This window comes from Camelus ferus, chromosome 7 (assembly GCF_009834535.1).
Source record: "Camelus ferus isolate YT-003-E chromosome 7, BCGSAC_Cfer_1.0, whole genome shotgun sequence".
NCBI lineage: Eukaryota > Metazoa > Chordata > Mammalia > Artiodactyla > Camelidae > Camelus > Camelus ferus.
The window spans coordinates 82669897-82684794 of NC_045702.1; the positions used below are offsets into that span (position 1 = coordinate 82669897).

The 14898-nt window shown below is 48.2% G+C and overlaps 2 protein-coding genes across 2 annotated transcripts in view; both read left to right on the forward strand.

Moving 5' to 3' along the window:
• The window catches only part of HECW1 (HECT, C2 and WW domain containing E3 ubiquitin protein ligase 1), a 323530-nt gene that overhangs the window by 129057 nt on the left and 179575 nt on the right, over positions 1-14898 (forward strand). The gene's annotated exons all lie outside the window — the stretch shown is intronic.
• LOC116665063 (complement component 1 Q subcomponent-binding protein, mitochondrial-like) lies at positions 8772-9405 on the forward strand. Its single transcript, XM_032484278.1, has one exon. It carries the CDS (start codon positions 8875-8877, stop codon positions 9295-9297), a length of 423 nt encoding a protein of 140 aa, XP_032340169.1. The 5' UTR covers positions 8772-8874; the 3' UTR covers positions 9298-9405.

The window sequence follows — 14898 nt, forward strand, 5'->3', positions numbered from 1 at the left end:
TCAGATCTCAGATCATGTGTCACCTCTGCTGAGAGGTCTTCTCTGCCGCTGTCTCCAAGGTTCCCCTCATCTTGCTTCTCTTATAGCAACTGATCTTTTCCTCCGTGGCTTATTGCAATTCTTAAGTGCATATGACGTGCGTGTTTCTATGTTTCCTTGACTGTCTCCCTAAGCTGTAAGTTGCCTGAGGACAGGGCTGTACCTGCTGTGTTCAGCTACTTAAGTAAGTAAACGCAGCAGCTGGGTGACTGTCACAGTGGAAATTCACTGGGCACTTTCTCTTGGTCAGGGGTCCCCAGGGCTCCCTCCACTGGGTGTGCACAGCCCATCTGGGATGCAGAAAAGAAGAAAATCAGAGTGGGGCAGAAGTCGATCAAATACAGAAAGGGAGTGAGGGGTGCGAGAACTCTGGCTCCAGGGATGTCTGCCCCAGACGCTGGGTCAGGACTGGGAACCCTTGCCCACGCTCCTCTGAAAGGAGAGATGCTCAAAGGAGACCACGCCTCCTGTAGCTGACACCAGTGGTGACAGAGCCCATTTGCACTTCCTCTTTCATTGATGGATTGTAGTTCCTGGTGAGCAGTCAGCACAGTCCAAACCGGTTTTGCTTGAAGAAGAGGGCTGGGTGCACTGGGGCTGGTGAAGCACCAAGCGTGCACCCAGTGATGAAGCTGCCAGGACTGTGCTGCCGCCACGGGGAGCCCTCAGGACACCTTCCTTTGCAGGGCGCAGGTTGGCTCCTCTGAAGAGTGCGGCACGGCAGGGAGGCTGGCTGAGGGCATTTTCTGCTCCCTCTTCCCTTTTCCTGGTTGTGTAGTTGATCCCTGCTTAGTTTATACCCTGGAACAAGTAAATCTAAAGTCAGTTTTGTTTATATTATTTATATTATATCACATATTTATATGATGTTATTATTTATGTTATTTATATTTTCATAAATTTCCTTACATATTTATATTTCATTTATACACATATTTCTATATGTTTCAAATATAAATATATTTATATTATTTATATTTTATATAGTCCATTATGTACATATTTATAAATATTTAAAAGAATGCTTAGCAAAAATGCTGACAAATTGTAGGCTCTCAAAAATGGTAGCCATTTATCTTTCCATTACTACCACTGTTGGCAGATACACAGAGTTTCTGTTCACCACCCTTAAAATGTTTTGTATCCAATAGAAATCTAAACTGCTACCCCTAAGAGAGCCATCACCAACCAACCTCACCCAGAATTACACCTGTTACCCCTGCTGGACAGTCTGTTTACAATTTGGAAGTCATGGACAGAGCTCAGGAAGCTGCGTGATGCTGTGTGAGTGCCCACAGAGAAGCACTCAACTTCCCAGGAGAGTGGGGAAGGGGCGGTCATCTAATGACTCTGCTAATTAAATGGGAAAGTCAGTAGATCTGCAGAGTATTTACCTACCGCGACGGCAGTAATGTTCATTTATTCAAATGTTACTGAGTGATTTGCTGTGTCCCGGGCACCACGCGTGAACCAAACAGTCCTGGTTCTCATTTAGACGTGACTTGTAATGGAAGGAGATGGACAATAAGCAAATGGATGCGTATTTGTTAGTCCGTGGTGTTAAACTGTATGACGAGAGCGCAGCGGGAAGGGGAACGTGAGTGAACATGGGACAAGGATGCTACTTGCTGCAGGGCGATTAGGGATGAGCAGACAAGTAGGTGATGAGTGATGCTGGAGCAGAGGCTTGAGGGAAGGGGGATGAAGGGCCCTGCACATCCCTGGAGGAAAAGCATCGTGGCAGAGGGAGCCGTGAGGGCAGAGGTCCTCTGGCACAGCTGTGATCGATGGGCTGAATGAATAGTCCTGAGGCAGAGCTGCTGGAGCCCAAGGGAGGAGAAGGGTGGGAATGAGGTCGGGGATGCCAGGCAGGAGGGCAGATCACGGGAGCAAGGATGTCTCCCAGTGTTCAGCCTGAGCCCCTGGAATAACAGAGTTACCATCTACTGAGATGGGGAAGAGCAGACGAGGGGCTGGGTTGATGGAGAACTTGTGTGTGGGCTGGTGCTTGGGACTCAGGTTAGATATCCACGTGGATGGAGCTAGCTAGGGGGGAATCCCACCAGCACTAATCGTATGATTGTCCGCATATTACAAATTGGGGTGTTTTCCTCGGGTCTTCTCATGGGGAGTGTTACAGTAACATCTCTCGCTTCAGGGCTGAACCACCAGGACTGAGCTTCCTGGACAACAGGAGGAGGGCAATTAGCTGGACAGGCTGCAGCCAAGGCTGATAGACGGTAGAGCCACAGGATGTCCTGCAAGTTAGATGCATCGAGGCCACAGTGTCAGAATTTGGGAGCAAAGCCAGGAAGGAGGGGCAGGGTGCCCATGTGTACTTGGAAAAATAACCCCAGGTATTTCTATTCATCTTCCCCCTGCTTAGTATTTTTCTGGGAACATTGCAATAAGGTTTCCTAAAATTTTTAATCAAGAGTGCTTCTTGAAAATGCACAATGTATTTGGAGTCAATAAAATTTTTGCTGGGAAAGGAAGCACACAGACTAGGCATCTAGGAGTCACAGGCCTGGATCTGAGGCTCCACGTTGCTGCTCCCTGGCTCTGGGGCCCCAGGCAAGTGCCCCCTCAGAGCCCAGCTCCCCCTCTGCTGGGGACTGGGACCTGCCCCCCGCCCACCACCACCACCAGGAGGAGGGTCTTGCGACGTGACAGCTGAGGAGGCTTCTTGTAAATTGCCAAATGCTAGTGCAAAAGCTTGCTGTTGTCACTCATCCATCTCTTGCCTCAGACTCGTTTTTCTAGGAGTCCATTTTCATCCTGTTACCGTCCCCCGCCCCCTCTGAAGCATGTGCAACCGTGGGTTCTTCCCCAGCAGGGATATTGAATCCCCAACTCCCCTGCCCACATTCAAGGCTCCCCAGAGCTGGCCCCAGCCTGCCTCTCCCACCTCAGACTCCCCTTCCAACTCGGTCAGTATCCAGGTGTGCTGAGCCTGCGCAGATGCCAGCTTCCCAGGGGCTGGGACTTCTTGTCTCCGGTTCTGTCTCTGTTCACTGGTTTTCCCATTGCCCACAACAGTGCCCGGTGGGTCTCAGGCATTCAAAAATATCATCCAATGAAGGAGTGGAGTGCAGTCTCCCAGTACTTGCTAAGGCTGTTCCTACGTGAAGGGTAGCCTGGCCCTGTTTGCAGTTGGCTTCCAGCCCCTTTCTGAAAATTCCCTGATGTCGTCTCTTGCCAGAAGGTCATGGGCTAGAATGGAAGGGAACGAGGACCTGGAGACAGGACCGTTGGTGGATCAGGCGCGTGCAGGTTGGACCTGGCCCACAGGCGGCGCCGGGGAGGTGGGCGGGAGGGTCCAGAGCCCGTACGACAAGTGGCAGGTCCGTGCAGGCAGAGTATCCAGGAAGCCCAGCAAATGGGGTGTGAGCCAGCAGGGTGAGCCCAGGAGGCCGCTTTGGGGGGGCCCAGGCTGGCTGTGGACAGGGTAGAGATCTGAGAGCTGACGGTGGGACTGAATTGCAGGGGTAGGTCTCTGTCCAGGGAGAATGGCCGGACAAGGCAGGGACCCAGTCACAGAGGAGCACGGAGAGCGATGACGTCTCCATCAAGACAAGATGTGAGAATACACCATAGAGACATGTACCGTTGCCAAAAGCCCGCCTGGGCCAGGCGGCTTGCCTCCATTCTCCATTTAATTTTTACAACCGTCCAGGATAGTTACCAGCTGATGGAACTGAAGCTCGGAGAGGAAGGAAGCATTAGGCCGATCTGGTTACGCATAGCCGGCTTAGGGCCCCGTTGGTGGTCAGTTCTTTGCACAGGTGTGTCCTGATCCCAAGCAAGCGTTCTTTCCTCCGTGTCATGTGGCCCCAGGGAACCAGCCACAGTCACGCGGGCCAAACTGGGGCTAACTTATAAGAACACCCAAAGCCCAGTTAATAACCAGGTCACAAGGTCACAGTGAAATAGATGCAAACTGGATTTCACCCCACGTCCCCAACTAAGGACTAAGCACAGGGTGGCCTGGAGTCTTGACAGGGAGCTCAGGGAACCCCCAGCAGCAAGAGGAGGGGTGGAGGACAGAGCCGGGTGGGTCACGATCTGAGGCGACATCCATTCCTCCTCCATCCAGCAGTTCTCACGCCGCCCTGCGATCTCCCCCAACTTCACCATCATGCGAGGAAGTGAGCAGTGGGCGCTCTGCATTTAGCTCAGCTCCTCCAATGAGACAGGGCAACATCTGGGCTTTGGTATCAAATAATGCTCTGTCCTGGCATCTGCACCTTCCCCAAGTCCGGTCCTCAGTCTTGGGCATCACGTGCTTTAGGGCGCTCTCCAGATGTAGAGACAGTTCTCCCGTGCGGTGGTGGGAGGGTGGGATTTTGTTTCTCGAAATAAGAAACAACTTTCAGTGCCTTAGGTAAGCTTTAAACCCGAGGAGGGAAGGTCTAACACGCGCTAAAGGGGACAGCTCTCAGTGCCAGGCAGCAGAAACTCACTGCTGCGTCTCCCGTGACCTCAGACATGCTGGCACCTTCCACAGGCCCGTCACCTCCCTCAGAGAGCAACAGGCGCATCCGCACAGGTGGCCCCAACAGGGAGAACTTCAAGACGTAGGCGACAGCGCTACACCAGGCTTTCTGAAGCGTGGGAGCGGTGGTGGGAGGGAGGGTGTTTGTAACTAGCGCTTTCTGGGCAGAGAGAGGGGAAGTGACCCAGAGAGACCCTGCAGGACTGGCCACCACTACTGCTGGAAAACCAGCTCCTTCTGATCCGACAGGAAGCAGCTTATGTAAAGCCAAGCAAACGCAGGTTATTCACTTTGCTAACACCTGGCTCCTTAATCCCCATCCCAGCCCAACTCTGGCCGCAGCAACCATTCCCTGAGGAGGGCAGGTCTTGTTTTATTGAATCAACTGAAGCTTGGAGAGGGCCGGTGATTTTTGTTAAGGATCACACAGCAGGTGGAAGAGTATTTAAACCCAAGTCAATCTGGCTTCAGAGGCTTTTGCCCCCAATCCCCAGCCATTTTTGCTACCAGGAAGGATGTTCCCTGGGCCCAGCATCCTGGGTGCTGGCGGCAAGATTGAGGACTGAGGACCATCGGGGCACTGGACCGGGATAAGCCCACTCTTGGAGGCTGAGGGGAAGACCAGAGGACAGGGAGGGGGGCAGAAGCAAGAGTGGGGCTGGATGATTGATGGAAGAGGATGTTTGTGTGACACGTATGTTTTCCAGTCCCGCTAAAGACTTTCACATCATCCTTTATTTCTACCTGATTACCTCTCCATTCATAGCCCTAATCAGTAATTCCTACATCACTTTGGTGAGGGAGAGACAAGTGATTGTAAACCCATTCATATCAGACAAACAGAAAGAAAGATTCACTAAATTGCCTTTAAACATTAATGGCATCTCTGACATCACCATCTTGCTTTTGATTATTTTTAAGATCTCAACTCTATAAACAAAACGCCACTTTGGCTTGAACATTTTCACTGGTACATGGTCATGCCAGCTTAATTAGCATCACTTGCAATAAGGAAAATTAGAACAATCTCAATTTCTACAAATAGAATTAGTGTGATAATTATTATAAATATCCATGTGTTAAAATATTGTAGTTATTGAAATTCTTGTGATGTATTTTTAATAACAAGAGAAAATGCTTATATACTATAATAGTCAAACATAAAAAGCAAAATACAAAAATGTGTGATCTCAACTATCTAACAAAGTGTATACAGGAAAAAGGAAAGAAATATTGGCAAATGACCATTTGGTAACTTCTGAGTGGCACTGTTGTGGGGGCATAAGTTTTTTTTAAATTTTTGGGTATTTCTCAAAATTTTAGCACGTGACACTTTTTCACTTAGAAGTCCCACATCTGGACTTCCTCGGGTCCTTGGAATCTGCAGAATGTGGCTTGGCTTTTCTTGATGCCCAGGGAAGGCGGTGGCAGTGTCTGCCCAGTGGTGAGGGCGAGGCTCGTGGCCCTTGCAAAACACACCCGAATGTTCAGCTCTGAGGTCAGTGGTGCCGCCGTGGACACGGTGGCGTGACTCCAGCTGAAGGAAGTGCTCTCATCCGCCACTGATGCTCTCAGGTCCAGAGCAAACGTTTCCATGTCACCTTCACTTGACATGCGGATTTATGGCCCGTTTGGCCACTCCAGACTGAGGAATGAGGCCGGATGTGAACTAAGGCCGCTGAATCTGTTTAGAAGTGAACTGTCCCAAGGTTCTTCCTGGCACCTCTCAAGATTCTGCAGCCTTCAAGATGCGCTTGGCAGCCTCAGTAGCTCTGCTTCTGGTTGGAAACTGCCTCCCTCTCCATCCTGTGCTTCCCCAAGTCTGATTGCAGTTGTTAAAATACCCCAATGGCTGCCTCCTCTTTACAGCTTTCTGTGACCACCACCCATTAAAGACAGTGATGGACCATCTGTGGGTGATGGTTAAAATACAGCTTCCTGGGCCCCCCCACCCCGGTCTGCTGAATTGAATCTCCAGGAGGGCGGGGCGTTTGTTTTAATTTTGTTCTCATCTAATACAGTCAGCTTTTTCTGTGTCAGTTACATTGACTTGAGAACAGGGATGATGTCTTAAACAGCTAGCCCAGAGCTTTGCAGAGAGTCGATATTCAGGGGATGTTTGTTAAACGGAATTGAATTATATTCAATCAAAGCAAGGGCACACTTCAGTCCTGATGTTCAAGTCCTTGCCAAAACACCACAATTACTTTTGTTTGTTTTTGTTTATTTCTAACACTTCCTAATCAGCAGATGGAAACTTGTTAATTATAGAGATTGCTGTTTATCATCTTTCAGATTGGTTTTGCGTCCTATAAAGCGGAGGCTTGTGGAACCGGTCTCCCGTTTGTTGTCTGCGGCCAGTATTCTCTAGGGAGAGCAGTGCAGGGGCCACCAAGAAGCGAGATGGCTCAGGGACACTCAGGAGTCACTCACCAAAATTGTTTTGCAGGCTTTCCAGTCACCAGTCCCAGCAAGAATCCGTCCCGTGCCTCCCCCTGCAGCCCTGCTTGTGTGTTTCTTCCTGGTAACGCTTGCTTTGCCATTTGGGTATATGAGACTCCATCTAGTATCTCGGGCTGTTGTTAATTTTTCATACCGATGTGTGCTGGCTTTCCAGAGCAGGTAGAAGCCATAGCTAACACTCTGGTTCATTTTCTAAGTGTTTGACACGTGCATTTGTTGACTGAATGCATAAATAAATGGGGATTGTCTAGGAGTTGCACCCTGAGCAGTTTGAAGCCATTTTGACATGTGCCTCTAATGACCTTGGAGTAATATTAATAAAGCGAGAGTAGGATGCTGGCCTCTGACTGTGGGTCATAATTAAGCTGCTGACATGAAGTGTGCTGTCTTCCCAGGACTGGTGGCAGTAAGCCTCGTCCTCTGCAAAGAACAAAGCTAATGTCTTGGAAATCTATGCACTTAAGATTCATTAGCATGGACCTGTGGCTCTTGCCTCTTTAGAACTAATGTTTCGCCTTGAACAGCCTTTCAAAAACCTGAATTTCTTCACTTTCTCCTTTTCCTTTTAATTCCGCTGTCTCTTGGGTCTTTGCACAAAAGCTTAATGAGCAGTTTGAACGGCAACTGAGGCAGATGACAGACTCTGTCATTGCTACCTCATGCAGTGTCTGATGTGGATCCCTGGAAGGATGCAAAACCTTCATCTTTGATGTTTTCTGCCTGCAAGGTAAAATGGAAAATTAGAGATGTTATCTGAATAATTAATTCAAGCCTCAAATGAAAAAAAAAAAAAACTATTGTAATGTATCTAGATCATTGAGACTTCTCAGTTTCTATTTGTCTGGGTGTAGAAGGCTTGTCTTTTAAGTAACTGAAATGGCAGTGAGAGCCCTTGAATATATTACCATCTCATTGAGACCTATGACTTCTAGGCATTAGCTTAAGAGTGAAAAAAGTCTTAGCCAGCTGGTAATCATCTGGTTTACCTTCTGGTAATGGTTACAGAGAGCCAAATTAAATTGTATTTCCATTAAGTTGAATGTAAACCTATGCTGTGCTATTGAGCAAATGGCCAAGAACTTGCGGGGAGAGGGGGGAAGCACTGGGGCTTGGCATTTCACTGCGGCAGCTACATCTTTTGTGTATCGTGGACAAACTCAGGTGATGGTCTGAGACTTTCCGTTTTTTCCTTTTAATTTTTCATTGACGTATAGCTGATTTACGATGTTAGTTTCAGGTGTACAACAAAGTGATTCCGTTATACATGTACATACATACATTTTTTTTTCTTTTCAGATTCTTTTCCATTATAGGTTTTTATAAGAATTTGACTATAGTTCCCTGTGTTATTCAGAAGGTCCTTGTTGTTTATCTATTTTAGATACAGTAACGTGTGCCAGACTTTCAGTTTTACAAAACTGAAGATACTCTCCAAAATCTCCAGTGGACTGTAGCTCCTGCCCATGAGTTCATAGGCTCCAAGCTGCCTCCATCGAGTGTCCCTTCTCTTTAGTTCTGAAAAATCAAAAAAAAATGCATTGGTATGACAAGTGTCAGAAGGGACTTTTTCTGAAGGCTCTTCAAGAATTACAGTAGCGAGCGTAAAATAAGCATGTTTAAAAAGTCGTTGCTCTTCTGCATGTGTCTTCTGATGCCTTTGCTGCCAAGATGCTGCAAAGCTCAGCACGCTTGCGGGGTCAGTGCAGCGGCCCGGCCTCCTGCAGCCTGGGGGGTGGGGTGGGAAGGGGGTGGCCCTGCGCCTGTGGCTGCGGCTGTGGTGGCAGACTGCACACCGAAGGGGCAAAGCTTTTGTTGCCTTCCTCAGTGATGAGATTAATGAGGAGAAGAAAATACAGAAGTAGAAGTCTCTCCCCAGGATGTCTGGAGGTTGGGAGCTGGAGGTGAATGGGAAGGAAGCCAGATTAGTGCGGAAAATTGCTGGAGAAAAGATCACTGTGACTTTCAGCATTAACAACCGCACCCCACCCCAACGTGATAGAGACAAAGAGCCCTCCCAAGGGCGGAAGCTTGAAGAACAGGAGGCTGAATTGATGTCCACTCCCCACTTTGTGGTTGAAGTTATAAAGGAAGGCAGCAAGACGGCCCTGGTGCTGGGCTGTCATTACCCGGAAGACGAGGTTGGACAAGAAGAGGGGGACCAGAGTGACATTTTCTCCATCAAGGAAGTGAGCTTTCAGTCCACCAATGAGCGTTACTGGAAGGACACTAATTACACACTCAACACAGATTCCCCGGATTGGGGTTTATATGACCACCTAATGGATTTCCTCGCAGACTAAGGAGTGGACAATGCTTTCACAGAGGAGTTGGTGGAACTCAGTACAACCCTGGAGCACTGGGAGTCCATCACTTTCGTTGAGGACCTCAAAGGTTTTGTCAAAAGCCAGTAGAGGAGACAAGGTGCCAAACACCTTAATTTTATGGCAGGCTTCGGCCAGTGAACAACAAAACCTACTCTGAAGCCAGACCCACGTGCTTTGAAATGGTTTTCATCCCAATGTCATGGAAAATAATTCAATTGTAACTTATTTCTCCTGCCTCTCATTTGGTTCTTCTACAGACCTGTTTCTAGATTTTTGTATAACAAAATGAGGGACAGTAAAATTGGTTTATCTCCTCTAAAAAAAGAAAAGTACTTGCTAAGTTTCTTTACTCTAGTGGGCTGATTTTCCTCCCTATCATTTCAAGTGTCCCAATCGTTTTGTCCTAAATCACCGAAGCTAAGCCTAAATCCTTTGTAATAGCACCAGTTTTTGTTTCTTATTTTATTCTTCAACCATCTCTGCTGGCCCTCATCTCCTAGCCTGGGTACAGAGATGGTGCACCTTGCAGTGGCCAAGAGAACTGGTTACAGCTAGAACAGAATTGAGTCACGTGGGCTAGAAATACTGCAGGAGTGGGCGCAGTGGGTAACAGGGAAGGCATTTGCGAGGGAATGTATTACTTGGGATAGGAACTGACTTTGTGACTTCTCCAGGGAGGCAGAGGGATGGACGCGCAACAGAAAGAAGGAGAGAGACCGGATGCATTCCGTTCGTATTGCCAAATGCTATTTCTGTCTTACTCTTCACCTCTGCTCTAAGCTGTCTTCCAAAAATGTCTTAGGTATTGACATTGAAGTGACATCAGATGGGGATGTGTTCTTTCCCGACACACTGTAACAGAAGGAAAGGGCTGCTACTGGTTCCATTCCTCTGTGTCCTGATAAAGGGCCGTTATGGTTCATGTTCCTAACGATTGGCATCTTTGTGAGCGCTCTGGTCCAAGATGGTACCTTCCTCTGTCCTGATAGGCGATCTGAAAAAGCAGCGCTGAGAACCTCTCGTACTGCTGAGATGAGAGAGGTCAGGTGGCAGGCACTTCTGAGTTGCTCCTGAAGGAGGTTGTTCAGGGGCACAGAGTTTGTGACAGCATGATGTTGGTGAACTCACGACTGCATTTCCCCCTCTATCTTCGGAAGGGCTCACTCTCCCCCAAAGAAACACCTCTCTCCTTACCTTCGTACACTTGGCCTTCAGATTGGTCTCGTCTCTGTTCCAGCCTCATCCCTCCCCAGGGACCCTGCCTCTGACACACAGGTCTTCTCCCTGTGCCCTGAACACGTGTGGATGATCTTTAGGACTCTCATCCTTTGCATATTTCCCTTCTGCCTAAAACATACCTTCTTCACTTTGCCCTAAAGTCTTAATTTCCTTCCTCTTCACACACAATGAGTAGTTCTCTCCCTGTCCTTTGTATCCTTTTAAACTGGTTTGTCTGTCACCCTGTATTGAAATTATTGCTTATTTATCTTTCTTATCAGCAGACTGTAAGCCAGCCCAAAGCGTATGCCTCGTCCCAAGCATGGGACAGGTCATATTGTATGTGCTCATATGTGTTTAACTTACATATTAATTGGCTCTGGTCCACCACTGGCAACATTGCTTTGCTATAACTGGGAAGGATAATAGCCTTTGTACCGAATTCTATGGCGATATAAGATTACAAACGCAGTGTTCCAGAAAGTCGGTCTAATTCACTCTGCATTGATGTGTTGGCCAAGCTTTGCAAACAAAGAATGCAAAAATCCTGAAATGTGCTTCGCCTGATTAGTTCTGAAGAGCAGAGCATTCTGGAGCACGTGCTACTTAGTGATGCAAAGGCCCCTCCCAAAATTAGGCACAAGGACCGTCTGTCTCAGAAGATGCCGCGTGGTACGTGACACTCCTGGATGAATGCAATGGTGGTGAGACCCCAGGCCACGTGTGGTGCCTCCGTGGTCTCCGTGACTGTGACTTCTGAGTGCCCTGTCATTTGCACAGCCCTTCAAGGACCCAGGATGTACCTTGTTCCTTTACCTCTCCTCCTCCTGCAATGAGACTGAGCGCCTACATTGCAGATGGTACTAAGGGTTTAGACTTAAGGGACCATCAGCTTCTCCCTGCACACGGACTTGACTTTCAGAGTTGCTTGTAGCTCGGGCTCTCCTGACACAGCAGGCTCCTTGCTCTCCCCATCATTGCTTCAGGGAGTTGCTTCTAAGGGGAACAGATGGTAACGTTTCCCCAGGTCAGAAATCTCCTGTGGCTCCCTATCCTCCAGGGAAGGAGGTCCTTTGCCTTGGCATGGCATGGGAGACCTGCGTCCCTCACTTCCAGCTGCCCCCACCTGACTCTCCTGCAAGCAGCTGGGAGAAGGTCTGCTGAATCTGGAAGCACCCCCGTGCTTTTCTGTAAAGCTGGGCCTTTACACACCGAGTTCCTTCTGCTTCGATTGGATTTCCCTGTGCCCTTGCTTAGCTGGTGACCTTCCTACTGCTCCTTCCAAGTTCAGCCTGTTCCCCCTCATGGGAAGTCCTTCCCTGCATTTTCTCCCTCCTACGGGGGACCTCGCCCACCACTCTGGTCACTTCCCTGGTCTTGTGTCATAGTTCACTGCTTAAATATCCACCTCCTGCACAAAGCTCTCTGAGGGGAGGAGCAGTGTTTAATTCATCTCTGTATCCATACTCAATACTGAGCATGGTGTCTGGTACATACTAATGACCCAGTAAACATTTGCTCCCTGAACGGGATAAAGGAAGGAAGAGGAAAACCAAGAGCAGAGTTTACTTAAACATCCACCCAGTGATGCAGGGCTCAACCTTCCAGGGGGCGGAAGAATTTAAAAGAGAACGTCTGTAGATTCCACATACAAGTGATGTCATATGGTATTTGTCTTTCTCTGACTTACTTACTTAGTATGATCATCTCTAGATCCATCCATGTTGCTGCAAATGGCATGATTTCATTCTTTTTTTATGGCTGAGTAGTATTCCATCACATATATACCACAACTTCTTTATCCAGTCATCTGTTGATTTAGTTTTCTTCCATGTCTTGGCTATTGTAAATAGTGTTGCTATGAACTTGGGGTGCATGTATCTTCCCAAATTAGAGTTTTCAGCTTTTCTGGATGTACACCCAGGAGTGGGATTGCTGGATCATATGGTGACTCTATTTTTAGTTTTTTAAGGAGTTTCCATATCCAGAAACTAACACAACATTGTAAATCAACAATACTTCAACAATGAAAAAGAGAGAGAGCACCTATGTAGCACCCTGAACCTCCAGAGCAGATAAGAAGTCACTTTTGAGAATTGACTTCAATATTTGTGCAAACTTAGCACCTCATTTGGAATCCTACTGAAATGTCCTTCTTACAACTGCGTTCATTGCCTGGCCGCATTGCCTATTAGCCAGCAAATCTGATCAGGTTCCCGAAAATAGGAGGGAAACACACATTCTCCGCCAGCCTGATGTCCTTCTGGAGAGAGGCAGACCGTGGGGCTTGGGTTCCCTCACAGGTCTGCCGTCACTCACTGTGGTCAGGGCGGGCTGCTGCCCCTCTGGGTGGAGGTAGGATCTCTGCTTCCTAGCGGGCAGGAGCCAGGCACGACAGGACCTCCCACAGCTCACTCTGCAGTCTGCGTGGCTTGGTTTCATCAGTCGGGTTTGGGAGACAGGAAGGACTGTGGGCAAGCAGGCGGTGGTACCCTGGAAATGGAAGAGACACAGTCACCCACACTCGGCTCAGCTGCCCCTCCGAGTTCCAGGAACGGGACCACGGGTGTCGGGGTGTTCCTCACTGCTGCCCAGTGCTGGACGCCCCGGGGGGTGGGGAGGATGCTGGTGACATGCAGCCGCTCCCCTGCCCCGCACTCCCACCAGCTGCCTCCCAAGTGGGCAGCAGCGTCCTGGAGTGTGGACACCCTGACTTGGCTGGACCATCCCTGCTGTTCTGGGAGATAAAAGCATATTCTTTTCTCCTGTGTCGATAGGTAAAGAAGCTTAGTGAATTTTTTATTGTCCCGTAAGTCACAAACTCTGGTTATCAAAGGGGGAAGGGTGGGGAGGGATAAATTCAGGGCTGGGGATTCACAGATACACATTACTATACATAAAACATATAAACAAGGAGGTCCTACTATATAGCACAGGGAACTAGATTCAATTTCTAGTAATCATGGAGAAGAATCTGAAAAGAGAATATATAAAGATATATACATATAAATGTGTGTATAAAAAAATGCAGGCAGTTTCAAGAGGGCATTTTTCTTGGTAAGGGTGAAAACAGTTAGTTCTAGGAAGACCAGTCCTACATGTACTTTGCAACTTAAGCTGTTCTAGATTTTTCACGGTTTTACTCCCTAAGCCAATGAGCCTGTAAGGGTTTTTTTGGTTTTTGCTGTTTTTTTTTAACTGAAGTAGAGTTGATTTGCAACGTTGGTTAGTTTCAGGAGGCTGTAAGTTCTTAAGCTCTCCGTTCCCTCACACTGTCTCTTTTGACGGCAGTGGTGCTTTGGATGATGGATGCTGGTTTTATGGTACGAGTTATCTGAGAGGTCTTTCCTGTACCTTGGTTCCTAGGTTACTATGTGTCTTTGTGATTAGGTCTCTGTCTCGAGAGACTCAGTTGAGGAGGAAAACCAGATGAAAAAAAATATGTTGTCACTATAAGAAAGAAGTTTCTTAGAGGGAAAAAAAATAGGTAAAGAAGGAACTTTTCCACCATCCGTCAGGGTGGGACCCTCTTGAGGAAGAAATGGACCTGATTAACACTGAGAACGGAAAGACAGGAACATTGTCACATCTGGGCACACCCATTCATTCTGTGTCTCTCTCTCTCTCTCTCACACACACACACACACACACGCGCGTACACATGTGCGCGCGCACACACACACACACAGGACTACCACTTCCAGTGACCTTTTCCTTTTAGGGTAGAACAGGAAAAGGTACTAGGGATCTGGGATCTCCCCTAAATAACATGGGCGGGCCCCCAACCTCCTACCTTCCTCTCTCTCCTCTCCCCAAGCCCCTGCCCACTGTTCCAGTCACACTCACTGCCCAGTTGTTGACAACTTGGTTCTTGAGCACCTCCCAGTGTAAACCTCCTGAGTGACCCAGAGCTGCACCCGGGAATTCCAGACTTAGCAAAAGCAGGAAGAGGTGCGCACCCAGCGAAGTGTGGCCAGCTGTCCTGCTCACTCTGCTCAGGTGTGAGCAGAGAGATGGGCATCTGAGCCACAAGCAAAGACCTCCCTCTCCATCAGTGGGGTCCCAGAGACATGGGGGTCGGGCTGTTCGACTCTCTCAGATGTGTTGTTGGACTTCGTTCGTGAATGATGAGGCTTTATGTGTTCCCAAAAGAATGTGTTGACCGTCATTTTAACAAGTCCCTTGTCTTTTAAATCCTGACTTCTTATGTGGCTACTCCCTGGCTTGGCTTGATTTGCTTATTAAAATCGTCTCTGCCTAGTGTTCCTTTTCAGCTGCCAATGTGTGGGATTCTATTTCTTCTTCAAAGAAAAGGAGCCCACACAATTTAGTTTATGTAACTCTGTGATGTTCTTCTGC